This window comes from Theobroma umbraticum, unplaced genomic scaffold (assembly GCF_002168275.2).
Source record: "Theobroma umbraticum cultivar Fairchild unplaced genomic scaffold, ASM216827v3 scaffold_12.1, whole genome shotgun sequence".
NCBI classification, from domain to species: Eukaryota; Viridiplantae; Streptophyta; class Magnoliopsida; order Malvales; family Malvaceae; genus Theobroma; species Theobroma umbraticum.
The window spans coordinates 3,038,694-3,054,495 of NW_018397269.1; the positions used below are offsets into that span (position 1 = coordinate 3,038,694).

At 31.6% G+C, this 15,802-nt stretch overlaps 2 protein-coding genes across 3 annotated transcripts in view; one reads left to right on the plus strand and one right to left on the minus strand.

Moving 5' to 3' along the window:
* The first annotated feature begins 5,308 nt into the window (after nt 1-5,308).
* On the plus strand, nt 5,309-8,275 carry LOC110425845 (DNA repair REX1-B protein). The gene is made up of 4 exons (XM_021440901.2): nt 5,309-5,662; nt 6,234-6,327; nt 6,408-6,512; nt 7,811-8,275. The coding sequence occupies exons 1-4, from the start codon at nt 5,475-5,477 to the stop codon at nt 8,078-8,080; spliced, it is 657 nt and encodes a 218-aa protein (XP_021296576.1). The 5' UTR covers nt 5,309-5,474; the 3' UTR covers nt 8,081-8,275.
* Nucleotides 8,276-9,835: 1,560 nt separating this feature from the next.
* Nucleotides 9,836-15,802, minus strand: part of LOC110425766 (EAP30/Vps36 family protein) — an 11,665-nt gene continuing 5,698 nt past the window's right edge. Inside the window, exons 3-9 of one of the 2 annotated variants that reach the window (XM_021440760.2) lie at nt 14,924-15,017; nt 13,842-13,899; nt 13,673-13,742; nt 10,810-10,945; nt 10,640-10,724; nt 10,445-10,498; nt 9,836-10,289 (exon numbers count right to left, since the gene is read on the minus strand). In XM_021440760.2, coding sequence (XP_021296435.1) covers nt 10,280-10,289; nt 10,445-10,498; nt 10,640-10,724; nt 10,810-10,945; nt 13,673-13,742; nt 13,842-13,899; nt 14,924-15,017 — 507 coding nt within the window. In that variant the 3' untranslated portion in view covers nt 9,836-10,279. Of the gene's footprint in view, nt 10,290-10,440; nt 10,499-10,639; nt 10,725-10,809; nt 10,946-13,672; nt 13,743-13,841; nt 13,900-14,923; nt 15,018-15,802 lie in introns of those variants that run through there. The other variant, XM_089785222.1, reaches the window with a different exon arrangement.

Sequence of the window (15,802 nt, forward strand, 5' to 3'; positions counted from 1 at the left end):
CTAGAAAAATACCTAAAATGCTAAAACTGAATCTAAAATCTTAAAGATCTAGCTACTTAAGCTCCTAAATTATGTCAAAATAACTCTATATAATAGAGTTATCAATTTATTAAATGTTAATAGTTAAAATGTTACTTGTCATTTTATGCCACATGATGCTAATGTGGTATGCTAATATGTTATAATGGATGATGATGTGACATGTTAGTGTGATTGTGTGGTATTTTTCATCCTCTACATCAGTGTCACATGGTCATAAAAGGAAAAAGTGTTATTTTGACTAATAACAATTAGTCAACTATTAATCATAAAGGTTTATTTGATTTAAAAAAATTATGAGGCTTAATTGAACATAATAGAAGAATCAAAATTTATTTGAATTTTTTTGACTAATTTAAAAGTTTTTACAAGCATTATACCAAAAAAAAACCTTGAAAGTTAATATCAACATTTTTCAGAATTTATTCAATTCTTCAAATTTGACTCTTGAGATTTTGAAAAAATTTTGAATCTTTAAAATCTTCTTCTAAATAGTGTGTTTTGGAATTTTGACTTGTAGGGTGAAACTCTTGAGAAGCTTTGATTCTTTGGATCTTCCTTTTGTTTTGAAAATCCTAGTAGGTAGAAACTCTTAGAATTTTGGCTTTATTCTAAATTTTTTTTCTTGTACTTGTGAGAGTATTGAAGACTTTGTTATTCGGAATCTTCTTTCATAATTGTGCTTGTGTTGAAGGAGCATTATATTTATATAGCTAGATTAGAGAATTCCATAAGAATTTATTTTCTTTGATTTTATCTCTAAATTGTATTAATGTAATTAGAGACAAAACATGATGATTCATAAATAATTTTAATTGGTCAAACTTTAAGTCTTTGAAATTTGATTGATCGAATTTGAGTTTTATCACTAATTATTTAATTTATTGAGAGATAAATTGAATAGTCATATTTGAATTTCAATACAATAAATATGGCTTTTCCTAATAGAACATTTCGTTGAGAAAAGGAATATTTCGACAAAATATTTCATTGGCGATAGTTTTCAACAGAATATTCCATCAAAAAATAAGGAGAGCTGAAAAATTTTATCTCAATTTTAATGTGAATAATGCAAATTTGCAAATACAATGTCTTATATGTCCATATTAATCCTCAAAATCACTAAAAATATAATAGTAATGCACAATTTTGTCTTACCATATAAAATAAAAAATTAAAATAATTAAAAAAAAGTTTTATTATATATAAAATTATTCGTACAATTTGTTTGTCAATACAAAAAATATAAGCGAAGTCATGATGGGTCATTGTTGTCTCTTCTGTAAGCCTCTTTTACATTGGAAGTTCCCTTTTACCATGATCTCATTATCCGTAAGATTCGTTCCATAAAATTGTTCATAATCTCATTATTCACCCTCATTTGCTTATGAATATGTCATGCATGTTTTCCTCTAAGGTTAGCACTTTATTGCATAGAGGAAGTGATTGATGGGAAAGATTTTCAACTAAAGGGCTACGCACAAACTCAAGGTTTACGCTAGTGCTTGTTGCATCAAGTAATGTTGTAGCAGAAACCCTTGTACCAAACTCATAAATGTGAGTTTGAGTGGTTTGCACTCCTTTAATAGCTTGAGCCTAAGCTAGGGAATCGAACTCTGGCTATGGGGATGAATCTTGTCCATACTTCTGTGATAATGTAGAGGTATTATTTTTGTCAAAAATTAAATAATGATTACTATGATTGATATTGTTATAATACATGCAAAAAATATAAATGATTGAAAGTTATAAAATTATTAATGATCGTTAAGTTCATGTACATTGATAGTTTTTTATCTGTTGTCCACGAATTCACTATGTTTCACTAACCGTTTATGCGTGTAGTTGAACACTTTAATGACCATTTATATATCTAGATGCTAGTAATTACATTGCATAACTAGATGCAATAGATGTTGTATAAGGGGAGCAACCTCTTTTGTAAGTAAACACAAAGTCTCAAGTCAAGAGATGTATTATAGAGTATCTATCATGTACTAGGTATCCTAGTTCTGATTATATTTTGTTACTAATAAAGGGAAGCCAAGAGCTTTTAGAAAGTGTAATCTTGTAAAGACAAGAATTGTTGGTTAAAAGCAATGCAAAGAACTGAATTCTTTATAGAAAAAAATACTTATGAGTTGGCTAAGCTTCCAAAGGGTGAGAGACCCATTACAAAACAAATAAGTGTTCAAGTTGACAAAAGATGGAGAAAAGCTAGTAAGGTAAAACGCTTATTTGGTGATGAGATCTTATCTTCAGTCGCAAAGATGAGTTTCATTCAAGTTGTATTGGGATTTGCAACTATTTTGAATCTTGAGCTTAAGCAAATTGATGAAAAGACTATTTTTGCATGGTGACTTACATAAGGAGATCTAAATGTTTTAAAGTGAAAGGGAAAGAACAAATGGTTTGCAAATTAAAAAAGAGCCTGTATGCCTCTAAAACAGTGATATGTTGATGATATGTTAACTGAGGACAAGATGCTGATATGATTTGCATGTTAAAAGATGAATTGTTTATATCATTTGACATGAAAGATTTAGTTTCAGCAATGTAGATTTTGGATATGGATAGTATTCATGAAAGGAAGACTTATTAAGAAACTATGATTATCACAAGAAAATTATGTTAAATGAGCGTTTAAGAGATTTGACATGCAACATGATAGGTTAGTTAATATACCTTTTGCCAATTATGTGTTCTTAATCTCCTTCCAATAGGGATGGAGGTGGAGATTGTAACATTTATGAGGGTCCAATTGCCCACAGTGGGTCTAGTCCCATTATGCTCACCTATTGGCCATTAAGGCCTTTTAGTTGACAAAGGTTTAAAAAATAAAATCACAAGCAGCAACTAGAAACGAAAAGAGGAAGGTTGCATTGAACAAAAAAAATAGTAAGAATTTGTGCTCCATCAAGAGATCAAGAGAGAAATAGGTATAGTTAATTATTAAGTTTTCTTTCTTTTGATGTTTAGAGTGTTTTAATATAGGAGAATCACTACACTTTATCAAATCTAAGGAGATTTTGATAGTATTTTCCTAAAGAGGTAACTTTGTTGTGTTGTTCCAATAATTGCAAATGTTGAACTTCGAGCAAAACGCTTGAGATATTGAATTTTGTAATTTACCCTTTTTTTCTCATAGTGGATTTTTATCTAATTTGTCCAATAAACCTTTTTTTTTTATTTTTATGTATATTTTGTATTTTTTATTTTTGGCATGCATAATATCAAACACTGGATTGACTAATTGAAGGATGAATTTTAGAGAGTTTACACTCTTGTTGTCAAAAAAGGAGGTATCGTGGATCAATTTGGTGAGTGGGTAAAAGAGCATTTGCATTGGTGAGTTGACTTGAGAAAGAACACATTTGGCTAGGAAAAGAAATAGTGCTCTACATTTATGACATTGTTAAACGATTAAGTGCTTAGCAGTGGTTTTGCAAATAAATTGATCTAGAAATTTAACCTAAGTGGTGAGTATTTTACTAAGTTGTACTATTGTCATGTGCTGGAAATGAATCACGAGAAAGACAGTTTTTAGAGTGATTTATGGAATGGTTTGCCTCATTTCGAAGTTGTAGTTTTTGAGTGGCTTTTAATTAAAAGAAGAGTTGTTGTGAGAGAAACCTTGTTGAGAAAGGGAATACTAGAACTGACGCAGCATGATGTTTTTTGTGCAAAAAGGAGCTGAAATTTATCGGGCATCTGTTCTTCATGTGCCCAAAGATGTGGATGCTATGGAGTTGGTGGGTTGAGAATTGAGGATTTAGATGGCTAAATCACCAAGATCCTTTAGTTTTTTTTTTTCTGAGCTAGAATGAAATTGCAAAGGGTTTGGAAAATGAAGATATATGGAATGCCATTTGCTTGGTCTATTTGGCTTGCTAAGATGGATATTGTTTTCAATGGCAAATTTTGGATTGCGAACAACTCTATGATATCATTAGACTCTGTGTTGCATGGTGGGCAAGTGCGAAATGGCTAAACATAAATATTTCAATCATGGAGCTATCAAGAATGCCAAGAAGTGGATTAGGGAACTGTCAACAACCCTTTGGAAATCTAGAATAACCATGATGCATATGGAATTTTTCAAGTCACAGTTGAAGAATTGGAGTTTTTTGAAGATTCCAAGATTAGCGAATAAGGTTGTTGATTCATTGGCAAATGCCAACGTTGAAAGAAAGGATGAGTTCCTATAGGTTATGATTGAAGATGGTGAAGATTGCCCACTTCTTCTAAAGGATTGATAAGTATTGCCTTTTTTTTCCTCTTTCTTATAAGTTATGCTTGATCATGTTTTTATGCTAGTTCTTGTCTAAAGGTTGTTTCCTATGTTTTGGATTTGATTTTTTTTGTCTTGAACCAACTTTATGGATGCTACTTTTGTTTTTGTTGTGATTTTGGTTTGAACTGTAGATATTTTGCAGGATAAGGGTCCTCATGCTCTCTGTTCATCTCTTAAGCTGAGGAGTGATTTTGATTTGTACAAAGTTTTTATGTTTCAATTGTATTTTTGTACCTGTAAATGGGGAAGGTGGAGGTCTCACTCACCTTCTATTTGGTTTGGATGATATAAATTTTTTATTTGGGACCTAGTAGGGTTTGTACGACAGGTCTTTTTTTGTTTACCCTGTAATTCTGGTTGTTCTAGGAGTAGTATGAGTTACTATTTCATTTCTTCATATTTGAATGAAAGTTTCTATTTTTCAAAAAAAAAAATTAAATAAGCTCTTATACTTTAATTATGATCAATCAAGTTTTTATATTTTTATTTTGAGTTAAATAAGTCATTATATTTTTATTTTGAATCAAATAAGCTCTTATAATTAATGATTGACTTAGTTTAAATATCATTTATTATTTTATACTACGACGCAAACATGACATGTTGACATATCACAATTGATGTGATATAATATATTAATTTGATATGATGATATAATAATGTAATGTTTTTCACATTCCAAATCAACATCATGTAAATATAAAATGACAAAGAACATTTTAACTAATAAGAATTAATCAATCATTAATCATAATAGTTTATTTAACTAAAGTATAGAGCTTGATTAAATGCAATAAAAGAATAAAAACTTATTTATTTTTTTTTCATAATTTATGAACTTTTTTGAATTTTATCTATTAATTTATCTTTCACTTGATTAATTAGCTTGGTTTTTTACCTTCTGATTACCTTTGCCTTGATTTGGTTTATTAAGGGTATCATAGTTTTGTGTAATTTGTTGCTTGAGGCACAACACCATCATTTCCACTTTTGGGGTCTATAAATTTGGGTTTTGCATTTGTAGCCCAATTTATTTTATTTTTTGAAGAAAAAATTATAAGAATTTCAGTTTACACCGTGCAGAGGAAGTCGTGACCGCGAAAGCCCCGGCCAGCGACAGGGAAAGCAAAAGAAAGAAAAAATGGAAGATTTTGAGAAGAAGGTTTCGATAAAAGACTCAATGGAGATTGAAGAAAAAGAAGAAGGCAGCTACGGCGGCGGCTGCAGTAGTAGTAGTAGCAGCAGTAAGAAGAAAGAAATTCTCCAATTGCTTCGCAAATTCCTTGACATTCAACAGCGTAGAGCCCAAGCTTATGCCACGCTTAAAGCGTAAGCTTTTTTTTACCCAAAAAGTCAGGATTTGATGGATGTTTGGATTTAGTTCTTGAAATTCATTTCTCAAACACAATTCATTGCAATCGTAATCCCATCCCATGGTTTTGAATGATGAGAGAAAACCAAGTTCTTTGTCTAATATCACAATAATCTATTAGTTGAACAAAGATGTTTGGGAATCCCAAAACGATCGCTGTTGGTCTTGATTGAGGAAAAGTAGATCAAATACTTAAGTTTTATGCAGAACTAAAAAGAAGGGCACTTTTTAATTTTCAAGAAAAAAAGTAAAAAAAAAAATGGTATATAATAGGTATCTTTTATGCCTAAAGAAGCAATTTTGCGGACATTCCTTCTTGACAATATCACAGAGGTGATTGCATCTTTGGGTGATAAGAATTGTTGTTAAAAGTAGCATAAATTTCAAGAAGTCTGAAATCATGGTCATTGCATGGTATAATACTTGAAAAGAGTTTGAAAGGAATGCACTTCATGTTTTGTTTTTGTTCTATGTACTATTTTTTTCATAGAGAATCCTGATGGTTAGTTTGTGGCATTATCTGGTCAGGGGTTTCTCTGAGTATATGAATTCAGGAGGGGAGTTGGCCTACCAGCAGCTTTGCAGCGAGATCACAGTGAAGTTCAATGACTGCTCGAAACAAGTTGTGAAACTATATCTTTGAATTATCATTGAATTCCTTTTCAAGTTTACGCGTTCTTAGTGTATCATTTTCTTGCGCAGGTCCTTGAGATGGAATCTCTATTTTTAAGCCCTGATTACTGCCGAGTTGATCTAGCTCAGCTCCTCAGATCCGTTCAAACACAAGAAAAGCAGAAATTGCATCTGGTATGTCTCTGTATATAGCTGGTGTTGTCACTAGCTGTTCTTGTAATGCTCCTGAGAGAATTATATTAAACTCTGGAATTATAATTTTATGTTGTCATCTATGATCTTTAATTCTATAAATATCTGTTTTCAACCTGTCCTTTTACCGTTATTCCTGACAGTATTTTCCTCTGTTTTTGCTGTTGCACACTGTTTCTATGTTACTTGAACATGGGGATGAGTGCCAGAAAAGGGTATGTGTCTGAAATGAGTACATTCAATATTGTTTTTTCAAGATTTTTCTTATATTTGGAGGGTCATCCTTCGTAACTATGTCCATTGGATGTGTCGGACATGGATACTTAAAAATAAATAAATTTGAAGAGTAGTGCAACATAGCACTGCCTAAGTCACATATGGTTAGTGATGAATTAGGTATCTTTCTCAGGAACTGGAAAATAATTTTATATTTTAGTTTTTGGCGGTTGGCATGGAACAATCTTCTCAATAATCAAAGGTTGAATTTGTACAAGACAGCATCATTATTGCTGCCTCCCTATCACTTCCTGTGTTACACCCTTGATTGAGAATCATTCTTATAGAAAGAAAGCATATATCTTCTTGTTCATCTTGTTTATAACATCATGGAAGTGATGGTTTACGGTTAAGACTATCTTCTATATTTTGGAGAAAACAAAGCACTAAAAAGCAGTGGAATAGAGAGTGATGAAAGAGATTAAATTTTTCTTCAACTGCTGGACCTGCAATTGCTCCAAGTTTCAGCATTTTAAGTGGTAACTTGGCAAAGCTATTGTTACACTATGCTAAAACCAAAAGCCTCCTGTGACCAACTCTAAATGCAATTGCAAATTGAGCTGATACAGTCTGGAAGCGAGGTGACTAGCTGAAATCATTTAAACAATGATTCACTGATGTTTTAAAACAAATTGGGGGTTATGAAGCCTGGGATTTGATCAGTTAGATAGATACAGTTCAATCAAGGTGCACTTATTTTAATGCCATACTCTGCTTAAGGATTAATTGCAAACTGTCATAGAAGTTATAATTTGATTAAATGATGAAATTGTTTCTTGAAACATGGAGCCCCTTCTCCCATTTAAATAGAATTGATTCAATTGTTGCAGTGGTGTATGTATTACCTAAATTTTTAATTCTGTATATTGTGTTTTACTTTGTAAACTTTAGTTACATAGGAAATATAATAATTGTGAGTGATCTTAAACACATATCTCTTTCCATCTATTTTCTTAGTTACATAGGAAATCTGTGCTGACAATTTACTTTCTTTTGTCATGAAGACTGCTACAATTCAGGTCTTGAAGAAGGCAGGTCGACCATCAGAGCGTCTGGTGAGCCATGAGAATTGTTTATTTAAGAAACCAATGGAGCATGAATGTGTGCATGTCCATGAGATAACGGAAGCATCTGGCACAGAAGATGCAGAAGCAAATGCCGAGTATGATAATGCTCTCAAGGAAGCCATTAGAGGTGTGCAAGATGCTGTAACTGCCATTAATGAACATTTAGAAGAAGTGAGATATGAAATTGCAGCCCTTGAAGCTGAGTAACTTCACTGTAACATTATTTAATAGTCATATTATAGTGTCTGGAAGGATTGCTAGAATAGGGTTGGGGGTGAAAGTTTGTGTATGTGCTTTATGTGGTGATGAGAGGGTGGGTTCTAGTGCACCCTAAATTATCATAATTGACACATTGGATTGGTTTGTGAAATCAAAGTAAGATTCTAATTTTATTCCTTTCAACACATGAATACTTGGCTTATAGCCTTACTTTAATAGCTTCTCAGTATCAGTAATGGTGCACAGAAATTGAGCGGCTGAGAGCAAACATTGGGACACCACCAAATCATTCACCTACTTTTTTTTCCCAAAAAATAAAGGTATAATACTTAAAAAGTTTCTTAATTATTTTAAAAAAATAAAAAATTATTTTGTTGTTATGTTTAATTAAATTTTTGTGTTTTTATTTTTATTCAAATTAATTTTTATAATTAATAATTAATTATTATTATTAATTAAAATATCACTTATCATTTTATGTCACATGACGTGTGATATTTTTACCTTTTATTTAATAATATACTAATATCATATAAGTATAAAATAGTTAGTAATATTTTAACTAATGATAATCAATGTACTGTTAATCATAAGAATATAATTTAAAATAAAAATAAAAAATGCAATAGATGAATAAAAATTTATTTAAATTTTTTTGAATAATTTAAAATCATTTTCAACTATTATGCTAAAAATAAATAGTAATAAAGAGATTATTAATTACAACTCAAAAAAACAATGACACATTATTAATTAATATTATTCTTTAAATTGACGTAACAAGAGTACTAATACTTTTCCCTGCAAGTAATTCAAATACCTAAGCTTTAATTTTCAATTCCAATTCGACCTTTTTAATAGAATTAAATCAAGTTTAACATTTCATTAAAAATAATAAATTACAATAAATAACCAATCTCACTTAAATAAATAAAAAAAAATTGATGATGCCTCTCTTTACATGGAACGTTCCATAACTCGCATGTTACGACAATAAGTAATAATTAATTTTATTCTTAATTTTGATAATAAATATCAATAAAATCAATTAACTTTCCAATTATATTAAATAATTCATTTTGTGAATTTTTTTTTCTTTTAGTTTGTCTATTAAAATAAAAAAAATAACAATAACAAATCCACGATAGAAAAAAAAAACCCTATGAAAATAATCATGTGAAACTAAAATATTCAAAGGTCTAATTAATAATATTATTATTTTTTCATAATAAAATTGTTGTAAGTAACAAGAGTAACACCAAAAGAGTCATTTGGTATTCGTATTTAGTGTAGCTTATATTAATTTCATAATAATAATTATAAATAATATTTTTTATCTAAATTTTAATTAAAAAACGAAACTTATCCTTTATTCATTTAAACTAAACCATTTCAACTTCAAACTATTTCGATACCGAATGAATTTCGATTGTTTTATTCGATTTCGGATGGATTTTGGGGTTGGTCCGTCACCTCTATTTCTCAAATAAATTATTTGCTAAATCCTTTTCTCATTGTTCTCCATATGGAGCACCAATTACTGCCATTGAAACGGCAAAGTGAGGTATTTTAGAGGTAAACTGCTAAGGAGATGCCTGATCAGAAGAAGCTTTCACACTAAGGCAATCCATCTTTACCACAGCTCATTCATTTTTATTTTTTTTTTGTGACTGGACCTTTACCCTGGATTCCAGGAATATATCATCAGGATAATCAGCTGACTGCTGCAACACCCAAACACAATTATTAGAAGCAAAATGCTGTAAGTGACCTTGCAATTGTTGACAGTACCAACATGAATAATATTCTTAGCACAACTTGATAATCTTATTGTTGGCTCTAGTTTTGGTGGATCTTTAATAGCTTCAAATGAGACAGTATGGGATTTATTTATTATCTACACCCAATAAACTCTAATCGGTGCTGTCGAGTATGCTTCAAGATCTCAATGGAAGGATCGACTGTTCTCTTGTTACAATGAACAAATGATCATCAAAAATTCAAAAACCAGATGCTGAGCTGCTTACCAGCTTTCCTCGTGTTCTGTTGAATTGAAAGTTATTTGTAGTCACAACGAAAAGAAGCAGACTGGATAGTAAGTTACTCACACGCAGAAAATACATCATCCTAGTCGAGCACGTAGAGAGTTGTGTGAGAGAGATTTAAGAAATCTATAGCCAAATGCATTTATCTCAACCTAAAAAGAATCCAGAGAATAAACAATTGTTAATGAAATGGAAAAATAAAGAAAGATGAACAAAGCATTGGCTAAATTAGGTTATAGCTGAAGCTTTTTTGATGATGCGAGGAGCATGAATTTCAATGGTAATTAATCAAAAAAGGAACCCTTACCCAGAAGTAGAAACTGCTTTGATCCATGTCTCGCAGATCCCATAATCCTTCACTCTACAAATTTAATGTGCATTAATACCAGGCAAACAAAAAGGAATGACAAATAAAAATGCTCCAGACACAATAGGATAATTTTAATAATGACACAAATGCAGTCGTGCAAAGTCATTAAACTAATAGAAGCATCTGACTTACAAGTAGACATCATGTGGATCAATTTCAGGAAATAGGTTAATATAAAAGCGAAAGCCATCAGGGCTTACATCTCTGCATAGCAAACCTGCAAATATAAAACAGAAAATTACATATAAATATATATAGGCTACTCCACCATTATTTAAAGAGAAAGCAAAGCAAAGGTGTACCGTTGCTCTCAGCAGTTAGAAGATGCTCCTTGGCCATAGCTGGAGCAATCCCTAGTGTCATTGCAGCATCACTTGGACTAATGCCACTTCGAAGGGCTTCAGGCTTAGTCACAAGGCTTTTGATTCTAACAAAGACCTACACATGACAGGACAAGTTATTTGTTCCCAAGCAACTTGAGCATACTTTAAAAAAAATTATTAAGTTAAAGCAATGAACACAACATTTATATATACCTTTGCCAGCAAAGTAAAATTAATTGCTAAGTTCCAAATTTAAAATCAATTGGCAAAAGACAGAATGGTCCAACATCAACATCAAGCCACAATAAACCCCAAATCAACCAATATGGGACTTATTTATAATCACTTAAAAAAAACAAATAACAATTGAACATTTTGACAGCACTGTAACAACTACAAGAAAATTGAACAATAACTATAGCAGCAGATCTAAAATTGATTAGCCAGCTCTGCTTCGGACCATCCACCTTAAGGTGAATTTTCATCACATAGTGGCTCCTTGAAATTAAGTTTCCAGTTAGGTGCCTACATTAATTAGTGTGTTGAACATATAAAAGGTGTGGGCAATTGAAAACAGAAGTAGCATGCATCTAGAATTTAGCAAAGTAAGGAGTAAGCTCATTCTACAATAGAAAATTCCTACAATTGAACAATAAAGATTCATCTTCATAAAATATTAGGTCTCAAAGCAAAGAAAAAGCCTTTTCCAAAGTTTTTGATATACAATTACAGCTCATAACAAAGTCAGAGCTTGCACTTTAAGTAACAGGTTAAACATGCAGACATGAAATTTTAAGTGAATCTGAGTTTAAACCTGTAATCCGTGGTTGAGTTTCAAGAAAGGCAGTCTACATCTGCCCTTACCCAAAAGTATGAATTTGAGCAGGAAAACCAAAACATTATATCAAAGGAGCATCCTTTAACTTTTACTAAATTTATATGTTCTTTTAAGGTTGTTAATTTATTCAGTCTATCACCAGTTGTTATATTCTTAATTTTATTAAGTGCTCATGTGTCTATTTAACGAATGTCAACAGCTAGGATTAGATGGGATTTATTTGTATTCTAGGGCTCAGATTAAAAAATTCTCTAACACTAATATAAATAGGATTAGATGGGGTCATTGATGATTAATATTTCCCCATCTAATGACCTTTTTTTAAAACAATAATTACATATTAGAATTTGAATGGAAGGGATCTTTGCTAACATGCCATAATCATTTCATACAATCCTTTCTCATACGTGCAACGCAATGACCTTATAGACTCAAGTTTGTGAAAATTACCACGAAAACTTGACGTGACATCATCACAATCACAATTTGAGTGTTAAAATGACTACTTACTAAAATTAAATGAACTAAGGTTATATGAATATATTTCCATTTATTGTGAGTAATAATATGTGGTTATTATTGGTGCCACATCAAGGTTCCATGGTAATTTTCATGGACTCAATTCTGTAAGATCATTAAGCAGCCATTACATACTACTATACCATTTATTAGTGGTTCTACCCTAAAACCTAGGGTCTTGTTCCAACCTCAGTTGAATTTTTCTTTTACAGTTCTTACTTCCATACTAAATCGTATTGACTAAATGGTTATGGAAACATTAACCATAGTGATTTATCTCTAAGCCAAGACTACTACTGCAACGAAACTTTGTCACAAAATATTGCAGCACAACCCTCATCGCCAAAGTAGGGCTAGCGAAACAGTACTAAGAGCGTAAACACCCCTTCTACCAGCTTCACAAAGACCTCTATTACAGAGGCATGATAATCAACATTGAACAAGCACCACCATCACAACCATTAAATTCTTTAGAATGTATCTATAGCAATTGATTACCAAAACCGTCTGGCCAAAAAATGAATCATCAAAACCTCAAATTAAGTTGAGAAGAGATATGAAACCAAATGATCATGCATGCCTGCAAAATAAATCCATAAGGTGAATCCAACACTTAAATGCGATGCAAAATTTTCAAACAGCATCTTTGAATTCCACCGGACATAATCATATCAACTTCTCCGGACACTCCCTCCAGTTAAACAAAGCCTCAAGAATTTCTCACAGGGCCACATAGACATTTGATATCGCATGGGCTAATTTACATGTTCACCATTTAAATTTGCAGGAATCGTCACTGAGATTACTCCCAAGAATGTCAAAGAGTACAAGTTTTGAAAACATATCATTTGCTACCCATATCCTTTCATTATTTCAATGCAGATAGGATTAAATATCAGTTCTGTTTTTCCCTTTTAGTTGGGGAGACAAGAAAAGACATGTGGATAGAGGGCTTCAATTCTACTGACGCATCTAGCATCGATCTTCATTTTTTAGTACATGTGATTATGCATAAGCCTATTGAGTATAGAATATGGGCTATACTACAAGTGGAAACTCTCCCCCATCCCATAAATGCAACTCCTCCTCCAGATCCAACCTTAGACCTCCAAGTTGAAAATGTAAAGTTCTAACAGCTGGCATGTCTCCTTGGAGACAAATCCAACATCCATCTATCCCTGATTTTTTAAGAATTATGGTGAAAGATAGAAGAAAAGTTGAGAGCAAAAGAGACTTAGGGCTATTACATCTTAAGCAATGAAATTATTTAGCATTCTCCAAGTCTCATGCATGATTCTTTCTTTCAGAAAGCTAATTTCCAAGAAACTATTAGGAAAGACACAGGTAAGTTCCATAGTACAACAGCTATGAAAAGCTTGAATTCAGTTTGCAAATTTCAATTAGGCCAAAGAAAAAGAAATTTCATTTAAATAAAACCAAAATAGAATTGTATCAAGATAAGCCAGTAAAATTGAAATGGATTACCTCCTCGTCACTATGGGACTTGTTTTGGATGACCATGACTCCACTATCAAACTTCCTAAGCATCACTGGACTGTTAAACAAAGGGCAATGTGATAAAAGTGTTCAAACATCTAAGTATGACTTCCTAATATCACTAAATGTAAGGAAATGAAAATAATATCATACATACACATCAAATTTCTCCCACAAAGAACATGCTTGCAACATATCATCTGGAGAGATCAATTCTGAGGACAAAGAGATTCAAAGAAGCCACTTTCATCATGCTTTGAAAATACTGAAAATTGAGCAGATAAAACCACTGCATAATTTTGGAAATTTGAGAGAATAAAATAAAAAAAAAAACCAGAACAGTTATGAGATGAATGAAATGTATTGAGGGACTGGAAACATGCAAAGCAATTTATACCCAAATAATAACTTCATTGATTTGAATGTCCTCTTTGCTTACAAAGTATATAAAAGCTATAAGAAAGTTAAAATCAATGTAACATGACTTAAAAGAAAAGGCTACTGTAAAGTAAGTCCTAGGCAGAAAAATTATAGAATCAATCAGAGCATAAGACTGTGAGGTCAAAGAAATTAATTTCACAATTGAGTTCTGCATGCAACAGAAATTTAGTATATAACAAAGAAAACTTCATTTTAGCAAGTTGAAAATTACCACAGTTATTAAAAATATTCAAGAGATATGCAAGCCAATAGAAAGAGAAAAGCCACAATATGGGATTGTGAACAAGAAGAATATGTTTATGGACATAATAGAACTTCTTTCTCACAGCAACCTTTGAAGAATTAAAAATTGTTGGACATAGAAAATCCAAAGTTTCAGTTTAATTTTTTGTTTGAGTCAACAGATATAATAAATATAACTTCTATGGGATAAAACGAGAACTTCAAACAACTCTGACTCCTCCAACCAAATTATAACAACAGGAAGAGGGTAGTGGGCACTCAAAGTCAAAAACCACACCTGTTCAATGTCACATAAACAAAAATGTACAGCAAGTGTACAGGACCTCCATTTAATGTTGTTGCTTTAAATATTATAGATGCTAAGATTTATTGCTTCTAATTTCATTGAAGTTTACTTTCTTCCTTCAAAAATAAATGAGAATTATGATGCCAAGAACCCTTTACTTTTAAGGTTACAAGGGGAAGAAATTTCAAGTTCACAACGCAACCAAACAAGCCTTAAATATGACCATATTATTTATTGAAACAAGAAAAGAAGCTAGTGTTAAACCGAACCTGTGCCTCGAGCACGATTGAAGAGACAATAAACATCAATAAGGTTTATCATTCCACCTGCTCTCTCTAGTGGAGTTCTCACAAAATCTGCCAGCTGAGATGTCAAAAAATAAAATCAAAACTATCTCGTGCATGCAAAACAAGTAAAAAACAACAGTCAATCACTTAAGATGACAATTCATTTACCAACTCAATAATGACTACAAACCATAAGGTGTTGGTAGGCACTTTTCTACAATAAAATAGCTACCCAGCCAAGACATACAAACAATTTCAATTACACATTTACCATTAACCTATAATCCTTTATCCTTCTACTACTAAACAGATTCTTGCCAAACAGCAACAACCAGCAATGTAATGAATAGTTGTATCTTGGAACTATACTTAGTTTGCTGGTTGGTCTGTAGATAATGGACCATCATATACTAGATCGCATAACTAACATTCATTCCTATCATCGAAAGAAAAATCATTGCAATGTACTTTAATATTTCTGAAATGATTCAAACTAAAATTTAAAAAAAAAATCTCCATGTGAAAGGAACAAGAGAGAAACATTGATCCCAATGGAGTATAGAAAAAGTCATTGCAAGATAAACTAAAGCAAAATTTAAAAGAGACACTGTGGAGTACATATGCAATAGTATATACTCCACTATTTCTTTTGTCTTAGGGTAATTGCAATTGAGCGTAATGGGGATATTTTAATACTGAAATATTCCCTACAAAACGTAATAAGAATTCCTTCAGCTTCATATTTTACCCTTTTTTTCCTTAGTTTACAACTTTTATGCTTCTTATCTTTTTAACTTTCATCTTATGCAATCAAGTCAAAAACAAATATTCTAATATGACTTTGATACTGGTTGGCCTAAC

Bases quoted from the DNA above. Each gene is read 5' to 3' on its own strand.
- LOC110425845 (XM_021440901.2), top strand. From the start codon at position 5,475: ATGGAAGATTTTGAGAAGAAGGTTTCGATAAAAGACTCAATGGAGATT. The intron at 5,663-6,233 runs GTAAGCTTTTTT...TTATCTGGTCAG, and splicing joins GCTTATGCCACGCTTAAAGC to GGGTTTCTCTGAGTATATGA. The intron at 6,513-7,810 runs GTATGTCTCTGT...TTTGTCATGAAG, and splicing joins AAAAGCAGAAATTGCATCTG to ACTGCTACAATTCAGGTCTT.